This window comes from Scyliorhinus canicula, chromosome 14 (assembly GCF_902713615.1).
Source record: "Scyliorhinus canicula chromosome 14, sScyCan1.1, whole genome shotgun sequence".
In the NCBI taxonomy this organism is placed as follows: Eukaryota; Metazoa; Chordata; class Chondrichthyes; order Carcharhiniformes; family Scyliorhinidae; genus Scyliorhinus; species Scyliorhinus canicula.
This window is the reverse complement of record NC_052159.1, coordinates 10,897,177-10,915,412: the sequence shown is the minus strand read 5'-3', so window position 1 is coordinate 10,915,412 and position 18,236 is coordinate 10,897,177. Positions and strand designations below refer to the sequence as shown.

General features: G+C 48.0%; 1 protein-coding gene across 4 annotated transcripts in view; it reads left to right on the top strand.

Annotated features, from left to right (window-relative positions):
* Positions 1–18,236, top strand: part of gdpd4a (glycerophosphodiester phosphodiesterase domain containing 4a) — a 105,501-nt gene that overhangs the window by 38,577 nt on the left and 48,688 nt on the right. For all 4 annotated transcript variants that reach the window (XM_038818545.1, XM_038818548.1, XM_038818547.1 and 1 more), the window contains one exon: positions 15,337–15,440. In XM_038818545.1, the coding sequence (XP_038674473.1) occupies positions 15,337–15,440 (104 nt within the window). The remainder of the gene's footprint in view (positions 1–15,336; positions 15,441–18,236) is intronic.

Here is an 18,236-nt window from a genome sequence, read left to right as displayed (position 1 = left end):
CACAAAGAAAATCCACACAAAGTCTTTATTAGACACACACACACACTCATTCATAGAAGCTTCCCAAAGCATCACGGCCACAATATTTAACTGTACATCCGTCCAATCTTATCAATTTAAAACTGAAGGGAAAATACAGTGTTCAACGGAAACAAAGGAAATGGATTAAGACAGTATTCTTTATTCATCTTTCTTCAAAAGCTGTAATTAAAATTCAAAGGAAAACTCAAAGTCTCAAGAATGATATATAAAGAATAAGTTTAACACTCTTCCACAGCCATGGGGGGGGGGGGGGGGGGGGCGGGGGGGCTTTGAAGTTACACCAAATGTAAAGCACCGTATTACAGTGCCCAGAAGCCTCACTCCTTGCCAGAACCAAGTGATTGCTGTAACAACCTCACTATCATTTTATCCCAGCTTATCCTCCTTCTCATTTCACCTTTTTCAAAATACAACTACATACACAAGTAACTTCAAAGCAACTAACAAAACCAGACTGTTATATTGCCATGATTTGTAATATGTTGTATTCTTTGTCCTTTCGTCCAGAATGACCCAATGTTGTGTTGACAAAGAATGTACCAATCAAAAGATTGAAACAAAACTAATTTATTATTACACTACGAATCAAATGAAGTTTGAACACTCTACTGAGCTACAGATAATAATTAAATGATATTGAATCTGTCTTAAAGTAATCAATATCATATCTTGGCCGGGATTCTCCCCTACCCGGCGGGGCGGGGTGTCCCGGCGTGTCGGAGTGGCGTGAACCACTCCGGCGTCGGGCCGCCCCAAAGGTGTGGAAGTCTCTGCACTTTTAGGGGCCAAGCCCTCACATTGAGGGGCTAGGCCCACGCTGGAGTGGTTTCCACTCCACCAGCTGGCTTCAACGGCCTTTGGCGCCACGCCAGCCGGGGCCGAAAGGACTTCGCCGGCCAGCATAAGTACGCGCATGCACCAGAGCGGCAGCGGCTGCTGACGTCACCCCGGCACATGCGCAGGGGAGGGGGTCTCTTCCACCTCCACCATGGTGAAGACCATGGCGAAGGTGGAAGAAAAAGAATGCCCCCACGATCGGTGTGCCCTGATCACGGGCCAGGCCACCGTGGAGGCACCCCGCGGGGTCTGATTGCCCCCCCCCCCCCCGGACCCTGGAGCTCGCCCACGCCGCCAATCCCCGCCGGTCAGGTAGGTGGATTAATCCATGCCGGCGGGTGAGGACTGTCAGCGGCGGGACTTCGGCCCATCGCGGGCCGGAGAATCGCCGCGGGGGGCCCGTCGAACGACGCGGCGCGATTCCCGCCGAATCTCGGGGGCGGAGAATTTGGGACACGCCGGGTTCGGGATGGACGCTGGCCCCGGGTGTTTCTCCCTGGGGGGACGGAGAATCCCGCCCCTAGTCACTAACTACACTATGATCTAACCTCGTGCTATTTCTATCTACTCTCAGCTTTTTCTTGTGCTTTCATCATACTTCTCCTTATGCTATTCCATGAATTCCCTGAGAGGCTGTCTTAAATACAGAGAAGTGGTAACGCCCTCCAGTGTTTGATTTACACAGGGATGTAATTATTAACCCTTCACTAACCTGACTATATACATATCATTACACAGACCACAGAGGTTAACTCTGCAGGCATGAGACACAGTTCCATAGACAGCGAAAATCACAGACACTGTAACATACTGACGCCAATTTACTCAAATCAACTCAACTGCCAGCTGCTCTGAAAGGTTTGATTAAGTCCGAAAAATACCTTTTAACCTTACGTTCAATAAAACCAATTATTTCCCCGAATCGGGCATTTTGTTTCAAATGTGCATTCAGAATGCAGAAATTCAAGCTCTTTCCCAAATTGTTAATTAACTTTTCCAAACTCATCCTTCACACCTCCTCACTCGATATCTCCATCTTCACAGTCATCTTAATCTGTCTCTTGGTCCCCAAGGGTGCACATCACATCCCTTTGAAATGAGAGTAGAGACTTTAACTTGTTGATCTCCCTCTGACACTTACTTCTGTTCATTAAGGTACTCCCTGAGCACCAACTCCCACACTGACTTCTTGAAAATTGAAAATCGCTTATTGTCACGAGTAGGCTTCAATGAAGTTACTGTGAAAAGCCCCTAGTCGCCACATTCCGGCGCCTGTCTGGGGAGGCTGATATGGGAATCGAACCGTGCTGCTGGCCTGTTTGGTCTGCTTTAAAAGCCAGCGATTTAGCCCAGTGAGCTAAATCAGCCCCCAGCTCAACCAGCTCAAATCAGCCTTGTAAAACTCATTACGCACACACGCATCAAGATGCACGTCTTTCATTTTTCTGGGGATGATCCCTAACCCTTATCCTAACCCCAATATCGCTTGCTCGGTCTCAACAATCTCTCAGATTTCTTACTCCCTTTGACACAAAGGGTTTTTCCAGGAGCCTTTTGTCACTGGCACCATCTGCAAGGTGGTTTGAATAGCCCTTCCCTGCTTGTACATCTAGTCAAAGACGCGGGGCGACAAGTGTGGGGCTTTGGCGGTTCTGTTCCGCGGCGGGCTGTGCTCATGGGTTATGTCGTCACTTAAACAAACCTTAGTATCAAACCCTCATCGACAGTCTTCCCTTACTAAATTTCCATCCGGACTCTCCGGGTCATGCACAGGAGATACACTGAGCACCTCTCAAGGCTGACTATAGAGTTTACCCCTGTCTATTGACTAGTCTATTCCTATTCTTAATTCTATGGGTCCCAGTCCCCTGCTTAGGCACTCCCAGAGGACCAAACTCAACGTCCGAATGCTTTACGATTCAGCACAGCCTATCACACTTGGTCAATCTTGTTGAATACTGGGCCCATCCAGGGATGCCAAATGTTGCACCTCAAACTTGGGTAAACTAGCATAACAGACAAAACACGCAAACTCTCAAATTATCATACGACAATCTCCTTTATTGTACCTTACTAAGTTATCCAAAAAGTACCAAAGCACCACTATAAAGAGTATTTGAAGCTCTGTTACACACAGTATCAAAACTCTGTTTGGACCTAAATCCCACTCGTTAAGAGGCGAGGTGATCAGACTCCCTCTTGTTGGATCCCGATGTCCTCTCTGAGTCCCTGACCCAGGGCACGGCTTCTAACGAAGGTTATTCCTGAAGATTATCTCTCCAGGAGTTCCTTTGTCCCTCCTCTTTATACAGAACACTTGCCCGTGCTTCCAGTCACGTACTCACAGGGCAGCACGAATCAAGCACTGTCCTTCAGGCCACGAATGTTCGGGAGTCATAACTAACTCAGGGGTCATAATTCTCTCAGGAGCACAACGCACAGGGGTCTGTTGGCAATCTGTTCAAGGCAATGCAGCAGTATTTTCCAATGAGCTCCTGTACTCACTCTCTGGCTCCACATCCTGTTCTTCACTGCAGACCCCCCCCCCCCCCCCCCCCCCCCCCCGCCAGCCCGCCCGCCCGCCCACTCCCCACAGCATTACTGCTTCCTCAATCCTTAACCTGATACAAAGTTAGTTCTTTTAACCCATCAGGCTTTGCTGTTGCCTTCACTTTGTTGGTGTATTTACGAATACCCATCAGGCTACACCTGTCTGCCCCGTAACGATTAATTCCCTTATCAATCAAAACTCTATCTAACTTGGCCTTGGATTATATTCGATGATCGAACCTCCACTGCTCTCTGAGAAAGAGAATTCCAAAGGCCAATGACCCTCTGAGACAGGACGTTCCTCCTCATCTCCACCTTAAATGAGAGACCCCTCATATTTAAACTGTGCCCCCAGTTCTAGTTTCAGGGAGCGTATTCCACAGTTTATGGCCAACGTGCTTCAAGGCATGGCCACCAAACAGCGGGTGATTAAAATCAGAGGTGCTTAAGGAGGTGGAATAGTGCCAACACCTCGGAGGTTTTCCAGGCCGGAGGGGATCACGGAGATAGGGAGGAGCGAGGCCATAAAGGGGATTGAAAACAAGGATGAGAATTTTAAAATAGAGGCATTGCTTGACTGGGAGCCAGTGTAGGTCAGTGGGCACGGTGGGGTGGGGGGGGGGGGGGGGGAGGGATGATGGGTGAACGAGACCCTGTGCACGTTGGGACACAGGCAGCAAAGTTCAAAACCCGAGCACGTGGAGACTGACGGACAGGGAAATGCTCTGTGGCCCATCCAGCTTGTACCATGTGACTGTGGTGCCCCATGGAATGCCCCAACCAGAAACAGGTCCAGTGCTCACTTGAAAGAATTCATCGCGAGCCAGTTGGAACCAAATTATCAATCACCTCTCTTAATTCTTTCACTCTGACCGGAGATCCATTTCCTTACTGGTCTCATTATGACATGTCGGGGTACGTTCCCTAATGAAGGTGTTCCTCCTGAATTCTTGGGATAAGCCATTTTGTTTCGGTCATTTCTTTTAACTATTTGGGGAAGTCGTAATTCCATTTCTGGTAAAAGCTACTCCGACAATTTTTAGTCCCTGTTAGAATGTTTTTAAAAACTTATTCTTTGGTGAGATGTCGACATTGCCTGTGCTTGTTGACCATCCATAACTACCCTTGAACTGAGTGGCTTGCCTGGCAATTTCAGAGGGTATTTAAGAGGCAACCACATTGCTGTGGGTCTGGAGCCATATGAAAAAAAAAATGAAAATCGCCTATTGTCACAAGTAGGCTTCAATGAAGTTACTGTGAAAAGCCCCTAGTCGCCACATTCCGGCGCCTGTCGGCCAGGTCGGATAAGGACGGCAGATTTCCTTACCTAAAGGACATGGGTGAAGCAGATGAGTTATTACCCCAATCAGAGACAGTTGCCAAGGTCATTGTTACTTAGACTAACTTTGGTTTTTGAGTCTTGGTCTTTGAGTATGTTCCAGACAGAGATGGATAAATTTGTATTTATGAGGATAGACTGGAGGGGTTAGGACTGTTTTCCTTGGCGATCAAAAGGCCCAGAGGAGTCTTGATTGAGGCATTGAACATCCTGAGGGGTATGGACAGGGTAAAGAGCGAGAAGCTGTTCCCACTCAAGAGAGCATCAAGAACTAGAGAAGGCAGATTCACAATAACTGGCAAAAGTGATGTGAGCAAGAATGTTTTCACCCAGTGTGTGATTGGAGTGTGGAGCGAACTTCCTGAGAGGACGGTGGAGGCAGGTTAGACCGAGGTATTCAAAGGGGAATTGGATTGCTACCGGTAAAGGAAGAACGAGCAAGGTTCGGGGGATAAGGCAGGGGAGTGGGACGAGGTAGAATGCTCGCTCAGAGAACCAATGTATGATGAGCGTTGCAAACACCACTTGCTCTGCACCCCATGGATTAGATTCGCTGAAGCACTACACTTGGCACCTATTGTCCACTGCAAGGTGACTGCCGGAGTAACTTGGCTCCACTGTTGGGTAAATCAACAAGGGCGAGATTCTCCGTCCCGCCGCGCCCATTTTCTGACGTGGCACGCCCCTGCCGACAGCGGGGTCCTCCGTCCTGCCAGCCGGCCAATGGGGTTTCCCATTCTGTGCAACCCCACGCCATCGGGAAATCTGCGGGCGTGAGCGAGCTGCTAGCGAAACGGAGGGACCTGCTGACGGAGAATCCAGCTCTAGTATATTTACATGACCTGCTGTGTACAGAATAGTGCAGCCACAATGCTGCCAGTCTGCCTCGTGGATCGAACGGAGCCAACGCCCGCGTTCCGCTCGGTGATTCCTGCGTGCTATCTACCGATTGGACTAACGGGTCCCACGACCCTTCAGAAGATCGCCCCTTAAAGGCTAGCTACTGTTTCCCTCCCCCCTAAGTTCTTCAATGCACAGAATGATAGTCAACTTATACAGTTCCCCATAATTTACAGCAATGAGTATTTTTAATCAGTCCATCAAAAGCTCAGTCTCTCTGGTGGTTTCCACTTCCTCGTAGGACGGCTCAACTTCACCGACTGGGCTGCTTTCTGTCGGGGAAGTTACTACCCAAACTGTCACGCTTGATGTCTCCTCTGGAACTGAGGTTTTAACCTCTTCTGTTTCCGTTGGAAATGTGACTTCCCGGGCACCCACCAACGCCTCCGGCTGTCAGCAGCGAGTCAGGCTGGCTTTTGGGGTGACTCTTGCCCACGCAGGTGGTCCACGTTTTTGCAAAGTCCTGTCCAATACAATGTCACATCACCCCGCACGATCAATTCTAGCCCCACTTGACCCAGAGTCACAACACGGGTGAAAAAAGAGTTTATTTAAAATAACCAAGGTCCTTGGCTGAGCCTAATAAGACCATAAGACATAGGAGCAGAATTAGGCCACTCGGCCCATCGAGTCTGCTCCGCCATTCAATCATGGCTGATATTTTTCTCATCCCCATTCTGCTGCCTTCTCCCCATAACCCCTGATCCCCTTATTAATCCAGAACCTATCTAACTCTGTTTTAAAGACACTCAATGATTTGGCATCCACAGCCTTCTGCGGTAAAGAGTTCCACAGATTCACCACTCCCTGGCTGAAGAAATTCCTCCTCATCTCAGTTTTAAAGGATCGTTCCTTCAGTCTGAGATGGTGTCCTCTGATTCTAGTTTTTCCTACAAGTGGAAACATCCTCTCCATGTCCACTCTATCCAGGCCTCGCAGTATCCTGTAAGTTTCAATAAGATCCCCCCTCATCCTTCTAAACTCCAACGAGTGCAGACCCAGAGTCCTTGACCGTTCTTCATACGACAAGTTCTTCATTCCAGGGATCATTCTTGTGAACTTCCTCTGGACCCTTTCCAAGGCCAGCACATCCTTCCTTAGATACGGGGCCAAAACTGCTCACAATACTCCAAATGAGGTCTGACCAGAGCCTTATACAGCCTCAGAAGTACATCTCTGGTCTTGTATTCTAGCCCTCACGACATGAATGCTAACATTGCATTTGCCTTCTTAACTGCTGACTGAACCTGCACGTTAACCTTAAAAGAATCATGAACAAGGACTCCCGAGTCCCTTTGTGCTTCTGATTTACTAAGCATTTCCTCATTTAGAAAATAGTCTGCCAAAATTCCTCCTTCCAAAGTGCATAACCTCACACTTTTCCACATTGTATTTCATTTGCCACGTCATTGCCCACTCTCCTAACCTGTCCAAACCCTTCTGCAGACCCCTTGCTTCCTCAATACTACCTGTCCCTCTACAGATCTTTGGAAATAATAAACTAGTCACCAGGTTTGTAATTTAAAACAAGTAACCTTTTATTATGTACCATATTATAATTAAACCAATGGAAAATATAACTGACTATCTAATGCCCCTTTCCCAACTCCCCTTTCTAACTTTTCCCAATCTCTGTATATACACTCAGACAGACAAACAACACAGAGGGGAAAGGGTGATTGAGAGGTAAAGAAAATATGAATAAAAATTAAAGGATCTTTGATCCATTGGGATGGCTTCCAGTTTTCATTTTAGTACTTATTCCTTCTAGGCTTGAGATGGTTTTCTCTGACAAGGTTGTCTACTTTTTCTGTAGATTCAAGATCATTTATGGCAAAAATGTGCCAGGCATTCACTGGTTTTAGAACAATAAAGCAGTTCTTTACTTCAGCAACGATAAGAAGAGAGACTGTTCCTTCTCCTTCCAATCTCTAATCACTTCTGTGAACTCCCTCAGAAAGCATCACGCAGGGACCAATGACTGACTGTTGTCAGGCAGAACACTATCTCTGGCCAATCGAATCAACTTCCTCCAAAGCTGGTTCCTAAGATCCACTCGGCACCGAAACATCTGGGGCTGGATTCTCTGTTTCAGGGACTATGTCCCCACGACGTCGTACAATCTGTGGCCTTTCACGCCAGAAAAACTGGCGCGAAAAGGCCACTTCTTCATAGCCCTGCAGGGGCATGGCAGGGACACGTCGTGAATTTAGCAGCTTTAGCTGCAGATACGGCCCCCGCACTTCCGGGTAAGAGGCCGCGCATGCACACGGCGGTGGTCACCAGCGGCCGCTCCGTGCTCCATGGCGGACTCAGATTGCGGAGCTGGGCCTCCAAAATAGTGCTCCCGATCGGCCGCACGCACAATCCAGTCTGCCCGCCCAAAAGTAGCCCAGTGCCGTATAAGGCCCCCGCCATGCCCTCTGATCAGCCCACCCCCCGACCATGGCGGCTGCGGACTGAGCCCACAGCCGCCACGTGACTATCCCGATCGGCTGGACCAGATTAGACCCACGCCGTCACGACTTCGGCCGGTCGGGGGTGGAGAATGGTGGGGCGGGCCTCTGGCCATGGCCGCAGGTTGGGGATATGCAGCGCGGCGTACTCCCCGGGTCCGCTGCTTTTTGGGGGCCGGAGAATCGTGGAACCGCAGCCGGTCCTGATTCCGTACGTGGAAATGAATTCTCCGCCCCGGCACCGGACGTGGCTTTGGCGTCGGGGTGCAGAGAATCCAGCCCCTGGTTTCTCCTCGCCAAAACACAAGACCTAGGGACAGACTGTCCCAACAAGCAGACTACTCCATCTTGGGTCTTCTGCTTAAAGGCACATTCTGACTATGGGTCCATGGACCAAAAATAATAAAAGAAAATGGGAACAGAGGATACAAACAGGAAGGACTCTTACACCACTTACTTCACAAGACATCGGTGCGGACTTTGCCACAACGATTCCTGGAACCCAGCTTGGCCCACTCCCAAAATTCTCACACAAACTGCGTCATCTATTTCAAAAGATCTTTCATCTTTAGCTGAATCATGGTTCCTCTTTTAGTTGCCCTGTTTTGTCTCTAATCTCCTCGCTAAACTTGGGAATACCAAGCTGAGCCTAGTTCTAAACTTTGACCCATACATAGTTCTGCTGGAGATGTATCTGTGTCGAGTGTAGGCAGGGCCTGTACGCTAATGCCCAGCGCTGGATCCTGCTGACACAGTCGACAGAAGAGCCTTGCCCTCCTTGAAAAGACCCAACAGTGGCTTGTGGTCTGTGACCCAGTAAAATGCCTTCCTTCGGCACATGGAGGAATTTTCTCAATCTGTACATAACAGACAGTCCCTCTTTTTCCATCTGTGAATCCCCTTTCTCAGCTTCTGAAAGGGTTCTTGACACGTATCCAAAGGCCTCTCAAGCTCGTCATCCATTCTGTGAGATAAAACTGCCCCAATGCCGTATGGGGAGGCATCGCACATTAGCCTAACTTCTTGGATGAGTCAAAATGTACCAGTGGACAGGATGAATGTAATAGTTTCCTGACCTTATTAAATGCATCTCTCTGGTGCTTTCAAAACCATCTCTAGTGTTTCTTCAGTAACACGTGTAAAGGAGCCAATAGCATTGACAGATTGGGAAGGAAATGTCCATATTAATTAACCTAGAATCCAATCTCTCTTTTCATAGAATTTACAGTGCAGAAGGAGGCCATTCGGCCCATCGAGTCTGCACTGGCTCTTGGAAAGAGCACCCTACCCAAGGTCAACACCTCCACCCTATCCCCATAACCCAGTAACCCCACCCAACACTAAGGGCAATTTTGGACACAATGGGCAATTTATCATGGTCAACCCACCTAACCCGCACATCTTTGGACTGTGGGAGGAAACCGGAGCACCCGGAGGAAACCCACGCAGACACGGGGAGAACGTGCAGACTCCGCACAGACAGTGACCCAAGCCGGAATCGAACCTGGGACCCTGGAGCTGTGAAGCAATTGTGCTATCCACAATGCTACCGTGCTGCCCCGGGTAAGGGGTTTTATTCCCCTTACTTTGCCCGATGCAGTCCCTGGGCATCCACACGGTAACCGAGGGAAGCGGCTTTGCTGGCTTGGAAAGTGCATTTTTCTCTTTTTAGGTAAACTTTTCCCGTCCTGAAATCTTCTCAGTAGTTCTTCAAGATTATCCAAATGTTCGTCTTTGGTTGCACCAGTAATCAGTACGCCATCCAAATATACAACGACACGTGGCAAGTCCTGTATAAACGTTCCATGGTGCTCTGAAATATGGCATTGAAACGCCGAAAGGCAAGTGATATAATCCTTTGTGGACATTAAAACCACCTATCCTCCGAAAGCATCATCCAACTCCAACTGTTGATATGCATGACTGATATCCAGTTTCGTATATGAATGTCCTCCAGCCAGTCTTGCAAATAAATCCTCTATCTTTGGAATATGATATCTGTCCAGCTTTGCTGCTTGGTTTATCATTAATTTATAGTCCCCGAAGGTGCAGACTGTCTTATCTGGTTTAACAACAGGCACAGTGGGGGCTGCCCTTTCTACAGACTGGACTGTCTGGCTGATACCCAGTTCTTCACACGTTTCTAGCTCGGAGACACAACAGCAATACAGAGGGCACAGGCCTAGCCCTGAAAAACATGGGGATGGCTTCTGGATTTTTGCCTTTAAATCTTTGATTTTTCCCAGCTCACCCTGAAAAACATCCTGATCCTTCCCGATTACTTCATGCTGGTCCCATTCTTAAATTCTGAAAAATTTCCAACGAGTTAAGTTTAATTCCTTGGAGCCTGTCATGACCCATTGGACTTGGTCCTTGGCCAGAAACCACGATTAATGGAGGTTGGACAGATTGCTGCCCATAACTCATAGGTGTCGTCCCTACTAACTTTATGGCCTCCGCCACGTAGGTAGCCAATCCAGCTGATGTATTCTGCAGCCTCAGTGGCTTTTAATGCCTTCTTGAAGATATCTGTAGGTCTGCTTCCCTACTGTGATAGCAGCCGTCTACTTCCATTCTTGATGGTCTTCCATTGACCAATAACACCGCTGTAATGGAGGCTACCATGTCCGTCTTCACACTATTCATCTCCTGAACGTTCTGATCACTGGCAGAAAAATATTCAACGCTATGTACTGATGCTGAACTGCTCATTCTGTTGCTACTAGGCGGGTTCTGCTTACCCTGGCATCTGTGCTTCAAATGACCCTTCCGCCAACACGCAAATGTATTCCGCTTCTTCAATCTGCAAACCTCTGGAGAGTGATTTCCCCCACACCTGTAACATTCTGTACCGATCCGAGGCAGTTCATTAATTCTCCTGAATCTTCTAACTCTCCCAGCTTCTATATTTGTTTCCCGGTTTAAAATTGTGGCTTTGCTTTTGGCACCACTGCTGTCTGTAGATTCTTGTGCTAACTGTGCCTTGCTGCTGGCTCTGAACGTCCTGGGCACCCTTTGCAACACTCTCTATTGCTAACGTTATTTCCAATGCCTTTTTAAAATTAACCTTGGTGTCTGCCAGCAACTTCCTTTGCCTTCTCATTGACTCCACAAACCAAGCGATCCCTCAGCATATCATTTAAAGTTGTTCCAAAGTCGCAATTGTTCGAAGCCTTCTCATGCAGGTTGTAATGGTCTCCCCTGGGGCTCCCCCCATGGAATTGAATTTTAGTTGTTGCAAAATCACGGATTGTTTTGGGTGGGAATGCCCTTTTACTAAATTCACAATCTCTCTAAATGGTGCATTTGGTGTTGTAAGGCTAAGAATTAAATTGTAAGCGTGGCTTGCGCACATGCTTGACAATATCGCTTTCTTCTTACCTTCCTCCTCAACTCCCTTTCCTCTGAAGAAAAATTCCAGTCGCTCAACATATTGCAACTAATCTTCAGCCGAGGCGTTGAAGGGATCCACTGTACCGAAGACGGGCGTGTCTGCAGCTAAATTCTACTGATAAACTTGACTTCAACTTGACCAGAGTCTGAACCAATAATCTTACAAGCAAACTTGCTGCTATCCTTTACCTGGGCACCAAATGTGGTAACTTGGCCCACTAGTTAGGTACAAACAACAAATGTTTATCATAGAATAGAATCCTTACAGTGCAGAAGGAGGCCATTCAGCCCATCGCGTCTGCATCAACCCTCCGAAAGAGCACCCGACCTGGGCCCACTCCCCAGCCCTATCCCTGAAACTCCGTAACCACACCTAACGATTGGCAATTTAGCATGGTCGATTCATCTAACTTGCACGTCTTTGGCCCGTAGGAGGAAACCGGAGCAGCCGAAGGAAACCCACGCAGACACGGGGAGAACATGCAGACTCCGCACAGACAGTCACCCAAGGCCGGAATCGAACCCGGGTCACTGGTGCTGTGAGCCAGCAGTGCTAACCACTGTGCCACCGTGCCTCTGTAAATGGCATGTTATTTACAGCGTACAGCCACGGAGCTGCCAGTTTGCCTCTTGGATCGAACTGAGCAAACGCCCCGTGTTCTGCTCGGCGATTCCACGTGGCAACTACCGATTGGATGAGTGGGTCACATGACCCTTCAGACGATCACCCCTCAAAGGCGCCAGTGACTACAATTACTACCTTTCATTCTGTTCTTTGAAGGCAGAACACGGCTTTCGCTGGTTAAACAATTTATTTGCAACTGAGTAAACAATTTTTCTAATGTTGCATCTGATCAATATTCTGCAGTATTTATTTTGTAATTAGGCCAAAGGTGCATTTTATTGATTTCTGTCTGGTTTTTTTTTGGTTACTTTTTGTTTGTTTCTATGTTGTTATTTACAGCACAGAAGGAGGCCATTCGGCCCATCGTGTCTGCACCGTCTCCCAAAAGAGTTACTCAGCTAGTCCCATTCTCCAGCCCCATCTCCGAAGCCCTCATTTTTATTTTTATAATCTTTATTGTCACAAGTAGGCTTACATTGCAATGAAGTTACTGTGAAAGGCCCCTAGTCGCCACACTCCGGCGCCTGTTCGGGTGCACAGAGGGAGAATTCAGAATGTCCAATTCATTTGACAGCACGTCTTTCGGGACATGTGGGAGGAAACCGGAGCACCCGGAGGAAACCCCCGCAGACACGGGGAGGATGTGCAGACTCCACACAGGCAGTGACCCAAGCCGGGAATCGAACCTGGGACCCTGGAGCTGTGAAGCAACAGTGCTACCCTATGTGCTACTGTGCTTCCCCACTGTATATATCAAATACATATCCAACTCTCTTTTGAAACCTCCTGTGGAATCCACCTCCACCATTGTCCAGGCAGCGCATTCCAAACCCCAATAATTCTCTGAGTAAAGATGTTTCTCCTCATCTTACTCTTAGCTCCTTTGCCGACCGTCTTGAAATCGTAGACTCAGGGATCACCCATTTAAGACAGATGAGGAGGATTTTTTTCTCTCAGAAGGTAATTGATCTGTGGAATTCTTTACTGCAGGGAGTTGTGGAGGCTGGGTCGTTAAGTATGTTCAAGGCTGATTATTAGTCAGTAAGGGAATCGAGGGTTATGGGGATAAGGGGGGAAGTGGAGTTGAGGATTATCACATCAGATCATTCATGATGTCATTGAATGGCAGAGCAGACTCAATGGGCCGAATGGCCTACTTCGGCTCCGACATTTTATGTCGGCGTATAAGTTGGCTTTTGAAGCCTTGAGAACTGGGGTCCACTGTTATGCTCTATGTTGTGGCCGTGGTAAAGATGCACACAGAACATCTAGTTCTTTGACTAACAAAATGAACACGTGGAAAGGTTACTAAAGAAACTATAATACAAACGGATGAATAAGTGAATTCTCCTGGAACTACTTCTAATGTGACCGTCTTTTAGTATGACTTACTACCAACTGTTGATCTGTGGAGTCACACGGTGGATCACTGTCCCCACCTGCTGGTCGGAGGTCTTGCATCCAACTATATACATTGCTATGCATATGCATATCACCACAATATATACACCAAGTATAAAATTGAACTACTATTAATGGGTGTGCGTGGTCACCATTTTGAACTGTCATCGATATCTGACGCAAAGAATAGATGTGTCTTTATCTCCCACACATCTGCCCGTTTCGCCTGCTCGATCCCTTGTGCTCGGTTATAAGATACCAATAATTACAACATCTAAAACTGTTGGATACGAGTGCAAGTGTATCAGTTTGTGGCTGAAAAAGGGGTTGAGTCACATGCCGAGTCGTCCTATACGTCGTGATCTACAATAATCGTTCCTGTGAAATTTCAGGCGCTAGATAAATGCAAGTGGTTGTCCGATGCTTAGAAAAAGGGGGTGGCACGAACATATCTCTAGTCTACAATTTTAGACTGCATCAGGCTGTTAAGGATGAAGGAGATAAATTCAAATTTGTGAAGAGCACCTTAGGAACGAGTTTTGGATATACTTCCTCTACTCAGCCATACCAAATTAATAATTTTAATAATCTTTATTGTCACAAGTAGGCTTACATTAACACTGCAATGAAGTTACTGTGAAAGTCCCCTCGACGCCACACTCCAGTGCCTGTTCGGTTACAGAGAGAGAGAATTCAGAACGTCCAAATTACCTTACAGCACATCTTTCAGGACTTGTGGGAGGAAACCGGAGCACCCGGAGGAAACCCACGCAGACACGGGGAGAACGTGCAGACTCCGCACAGACCGTGACCCAAGCCGGGAATCGAACCTGGTACCCTGGCGCTGTGAAGCAACTGTGCTAACCATTGTGCTACCGTGCTGCGCTATCTACCAGGAGAGGCAAAAGGTTTCAAATAAAGAGGGGGCTCAAAGTACAGTTTTCGCTTTGACGATGAGAGTATTAGAAGAACAAGCTTGCCTTTGAAATGTGTTTTCCTTATCCCAATATGTTCTCGCGTAACTCAGAGTGACAAAGATAACCAACCCTTCAGAATTGGCAGAGAGCAGAGAGGGTTAAGGAGAGGGTTAACGGAGATGTTCAACTGGGAAATGTGTTTGCTGAACCCAATAGTTTGAAATCGTTTGCACTAGCAGGAGGTTCAACAACCAAAGGCCACAAGACATTTGTAAAGAATGAGAATGGGAGATGAATATTGTTTACACGCAGCATGCTGTTGTGATCGGAAACACGCTGCCTGGAAAACAAATTCAATTGTGTCTTTCAAAATTGGATAAGTACTTGAACAGGAAAGATTTGCAGAGCTCTGGGGAAAGAATAGTTAGACCAATTGGACAGATTGACATGGACATAGGGCAGCACGGTAGCATGGTGTTTAGCATAAATGCTTCACAGCTCCAGGGTCCCAGGTTCGATTCCCGGCTGGGTCACTGTCTGTGCGGAGTCTGCACGTCCTCCCCGTGTGTGCGTGGGTTTCCTCCGGGTGCTCCGGTTTCCTCCCACAGTCCAAAGATGTGCGGGTTAGGTGGATTGGCCAGGCTAAATTGCCCTTAGTGTCCTAAAAAATAAGGTTAATGGGGGTTGTTGGGTTACTGGTATAGGGTGGGCTTGAGTAGGGTGATCATTGCTCAGCACAACATCGAGGGCCGAAGGGCCTGTTCTGTGCTGTACTGTTCTAATTCTAATTCTAATGATGGGCCCGTGGCCTAATTCTATGCCATTCGATTCTACAGTTTCCTAATTTCCTTCCATTGCTATTCCTTCCTCCTCCAGTTTGAATTTTTCTGCTTCGGAATCCTGGTGGTGACCTTTGGCCTGGCATTTGTGCTCCTGTACTTCTGGGGTGAAGCAAAGAATGACTACAATGATTTTGATTGGTGAGTCCCTGGTCTTGTGGAGCGTTCCGCGGCGTGGGATAACTGTTTTCCCTTTCAGGATTGGTGCCGTAGAAACCGCATGACAAACGGCAATGCCCACAGAGCTGCTTGGATGGCTGTTCCCTGGCGTTGCTAAGTGGAATTGCCAGCAGCAAAGTTCAGCGGTTGCCCCTGGCGGCACTTTGAGGTGGATCTGCCATCTTGGATTTGGCACTTGATGGCGGGCTGAGTTCTGAACTCACCCATCTGGGTTGGCAGGGTCCGTTGCCTTTCAACGGCTCGGAGTTGGCAGGGCATGGGGTTGAATCCCAACCCCAGAGACTTGAGCACACAACCTATGCAAGGGCTGGGCAAACATTTTAGGAGCCACATCGGGCTGTGGGGCATTGGCAGGAGACGCTCTCTCAACTCTGATTTTCTCAAGTCATTAACAAACTAGTCACTGCGACGCAGGTCCCAATGTGTTAAATCAGGATTGCTTGTGGAGATTGTCACGTCCTGTATGAAGTCAATGATGAACTGCAGAACATGTAGTTTAAAATAATTTATTGTGGAACAACTGCGTGGTAAGATAACTAGGATAAATACAATAGTAAACAACTAACACTAAACAACTACAACTATTGTGGAACTACTGCAAATATGTCTTATCTCCCAGCACAACCTACTCCCAACTCCCAGATCACATGGTGACGTGATGGGTTTACACTGCCACCTACTGGTTGGCGGTCATGCATAACATTGAAATGAAATGAAAATCGCTTATTGTCACGAGTAGTCTTCAATGAAGTTACTGTGAAAAGCCCCTAGTCGCCACATTCCGGCGCCTGTCCGGGGAGGCTGGTACGGGAATCGAACCGTGCTGCTGGCCTGCTTTGTCTGCTTTAAAAGCCAGCGATTTAGCCCAGTGAGCTAAACCGGCCCCTTACATTATGTACAAACTTGAATTATGTACATCATCAGAGAGATCTTCAGTGATACGTATCTAGGGTCTCTCTAAATTAACAATGCTCAAAATAAAAATGGGCACTTTAACCACATGTGGCTTTCCCCAGGCTCGGCCGATGCCAGGGGCCTGCGTCTGTCAAAGTTCCAATCTTATGTCCACCAGCAGCATTGTCGGTCAGGTTTTTATTAGATTTACAAATTTGTTACATGCTGGTTCTTTTACCAATTCTCTTCCTCTGGTACTACCTCTCTGCCCCCAGAACCAGCCTCTCCTTATTTACTTTTCAATATCCCTATTCAATACCCGCCATGATCTTGAACACCTCCTTAACTGAAGTTTCACATCCCTTGTACTATAGTAAAATGTTATCGGAATTTATTTTTAGTTCTTTTATAATAAATTTAGAGTGCCCAATTCATTTTTTTTTCCAATTAAGGGGCAATTTAGCGCGGCCAATCCACCCACCCTACACATCCTTTTGGTTTGTTGGGGTGAAACCAATGCAGACACGGGGAGAATGTGCAAACTCCACACAGGCAGTGACCCAGGGCGGGGAGCGAACCCGGGTCCTCGGTGCCGTGAGGCAGCAGTGCTAAGCACTGCGCCGCTGTGTGTTAAAGGAATTTATAATGTAAAAGGTTGACAGCCCAAATGCAAGATTTTTAAATGGATTGCAGTATAAATATATAACCATTCTCGTGGGTAAGGGCTCTCTTCAGCGTATTACTATGCTAATGCAGGTCTGATGGTCAGATGTTCAAACCCTGGACTGTCAGCAGTCCAGGTACCAGAGCTCAGCCTCTTCAGGGAGGGAACGAGAAAAATAGGGAAATAAGTAGTGACTTGATTTTTCATAACCGCAGTAAAAAATAAGTTGAGGTTTTGAAACTACATTTTACTTCCTCGCAAAAGGGAGGAGATGGTTAGCTCGGTTAGTGAGAGCGCTAGTGTGTGGGTCAGCATAACGCCAACACCCACAGGACTTGACCCACCTTCCAGCTGAGGGTCAGCATAACGCCAACACCCACAGGACTTGACCCACCTTCCAGCTGAGGGTCAGCATAACGCCAACACCCACAGGACTTGACCCACCTTCCAGCTGAGGGTCAGCATCACGCCAACACCCACAGGACTTGACCCACCTTCCAGCTGAGTGTCAGCATAACGCCAACACCCACAGGACTTGACCCACCTTCCAGCTGAGGGTCAGCATCACGCCAACACCCACAGGACTTGACCCACCTTCCAGCTGAGGGTCAGCATAACGCCAACACCCACAGGACTTGACCCACCTTCCAGCTGAGGGTCAGCATCACGCCAACACCCACAGGACTTGACCCACCTTCCAGCTGAGTGTCAGCATAACGCCAACACCCACAGGACTTGACCCACCTTCCAGCTGAGGGTCAGCATCACGCCAACACCCACAGGACTTGACCCACCTTCCAGCTGAGGTAGTCGCTGTGCCCCGACCTCCAGTAAAACTCACGGTTTCTTTGCTGTACTTTGGCAAATAATCGCCAAGGGCCAGCCTGCCTTGGGTCACAGAACTCAAGAAGGAGAAGCTACTTGCCAAACCGAAATAGAACTCAATACTGCCATCATCTAATAAGCAGTTTTGTCTGTAAGTTTATTTCCACAACTCCCGATATCGGTTAGCCAGGTACCAAGGTGTGTTTTGTGGAGGTGGTCCGCCATTGGCCGATCGCGGGATCTTACGGTCCGGCCACTGTCGACAGTTTCCCTTTCTCCGTACCCTCCGTTGCCGGGGAACCCGTGGCAGGTTGGTGCTGTCGACGGGGCCGGCAGGTCCCACCGTCAGCCACCCGAGGCCGGAATTGAGCCAG